Raw genomic sequence first — 1,441 nt, forward strand, 5'->3', positions numbered from 1 at the left:
GGACAATTGAACCTGTTTTTCTGCTTTGTTTTGGTTTAGCAGACTTTTCTGGCGTTGTCGGCCACACTGCCATAAAGTGCTCCCTGTCGCAAAAGACCCAGCCCACTACGTTACTTTTCCCTTCTGCCGTCAACCGTGGCGCAGCCTCGCTCCCGGAAGGGCTCGCAGCGCGACTAACGGGAGTGACAGCGCGCTTTACGACAGTTGCTTTGTGGCCGCAGCGGAGGAGGAAGATGGCGACCACCTTACTTGCTGCTCATGGAGCGGTGCCGGCACCGGCCTGGGGGACTGAGGCCATTACCCCAGACTGGGAAAACCGGGAAGTCTCCACAGGGGTGAGGAAGGGTTCGGAGTTTAGGATTTGTGGACAAGGCGTGGAAGGATAAAGTCCCAGTGGGGTCAGGAGGGCTCGGGGGTGCGGAGGGGTGGTGGAGACAGAGCTAGCCTGAGGATGCTGGAGTCTGCGGTACGTTCGTGGTGGGAAATGGAGGGTGGCTGAAGGTGAGTCTGGAATCCCGAAAAGCGAGTGAAGCCCTCGGGCCTAAGGCTGCGATGGACCTTTTGGGGTTGGAGTGTTGGAATTCCTGTATTTTGCAGGGTGTTAAGCCCCCCATGAGATTTGAAAGCGGGTCGGTGGCTCACTAATTTCGTTTCCCGGGAACTGGGTAGAGGATCACTGAGGTTTCTATATGCCGAGAATGTGGAAAGGCCCAGATTCACCTCCCTGTTTTCCCTTTTCCCAGACCACAATCATGGCCGTGCAGTTTGACGGGGGCGTGGTTCTGGGGGCCGACTCCAGAACGACCACTGGGTGAGCTCAGGACTGATTTGTGGAAAGTCTTCCCATCTTTCCCGTTCTTCTTTGCCTGCCAGCCCATTCTTATCCTTCACAGACCACCGTGAGGAGGGAGGTATCTCCCTTTCCTGGAGATAAAGATCTATACACACACATACTATATATACAGATATATGTTTGTTTATATATTTTATATATGTGTGTATATGTGTGTGTGTGTGTGTGTGTGAGTACACACACACTCAGTTCCTCTTGTCCTTTGGTGAAATCCTTACTAAAGTCTGTTCTCTATCCAGCCTCATTCGGTTTGGCTAAGAGCTAATAGGCAATATTAGAATTCTATCCCTGAACCCTAAGGGAGTGGGTAGTGATGGGATGGAGGCGGGAGGCAAGTGGGGTCTTTCCCTCATTATTCTGTTATTCTACAGATCCTACATCGCCAATCGAGTGACTGACAAGCTGACCCCTATTCATGACCACATTTTCTGCTGCCGCTCAGGCTCAGCAGCTGATACCCAGGCAGTAGCTGACGCTGTCACTTACCAGCTTGGTTTCCACAGGTGCTTATGGGCAGGGGAGGAACGAGTGTCTGAAGGGAGTTGGAACCTAAGGAGCTGAATGGTTCGACTCCCCGGCTCTAACACT

General features: G+C 52.6%; 1 protein-coding gene across 1 annotated transcript in view; it reads left to right on the forward strand.

Annotated features, from left to right (window-relative positions):
* The first annotated feature begins 233 nt into the window (after positions 1-233).
* PSMB6 (proteasome 20S subunit beta 6) overlaps positions 234-1,441 on the forward strand; it is a 2,070-nt gene continuing 862 nt past the window's right edge. Inside the window, exons 1-3 of the mRNA XM_006151858.3 lie at positions 234-335; positions 744-811; positions 1,225-1,356. Coding sequence (XP_006151920.1) covers positions 234-335; positions 744-811; positions 1,225-1,356 — 302 coding nt within the window. The remainder of the gene's footprint in view (positions 336-743; positions 812-1,224; positions 1,357-1,441) is intronic.

Source organism: Tupaia chinensis, unplaced genomic scaffold (genome assembly GCF_000334495.1).
Source record: "Tupaia chinensis unplaced genomic scaffold, TupChi_1.0 Scaffold000330_1, whole genome shotgun sequence".
In the NCBI taxonomy this organism is placed as follows: domain Eukaryota; kingdom Metazoa; phylum Chordata; class Mammalia; order Scandentia; family Tupaiidae; genus Tupaia; species Tupaia belangeri.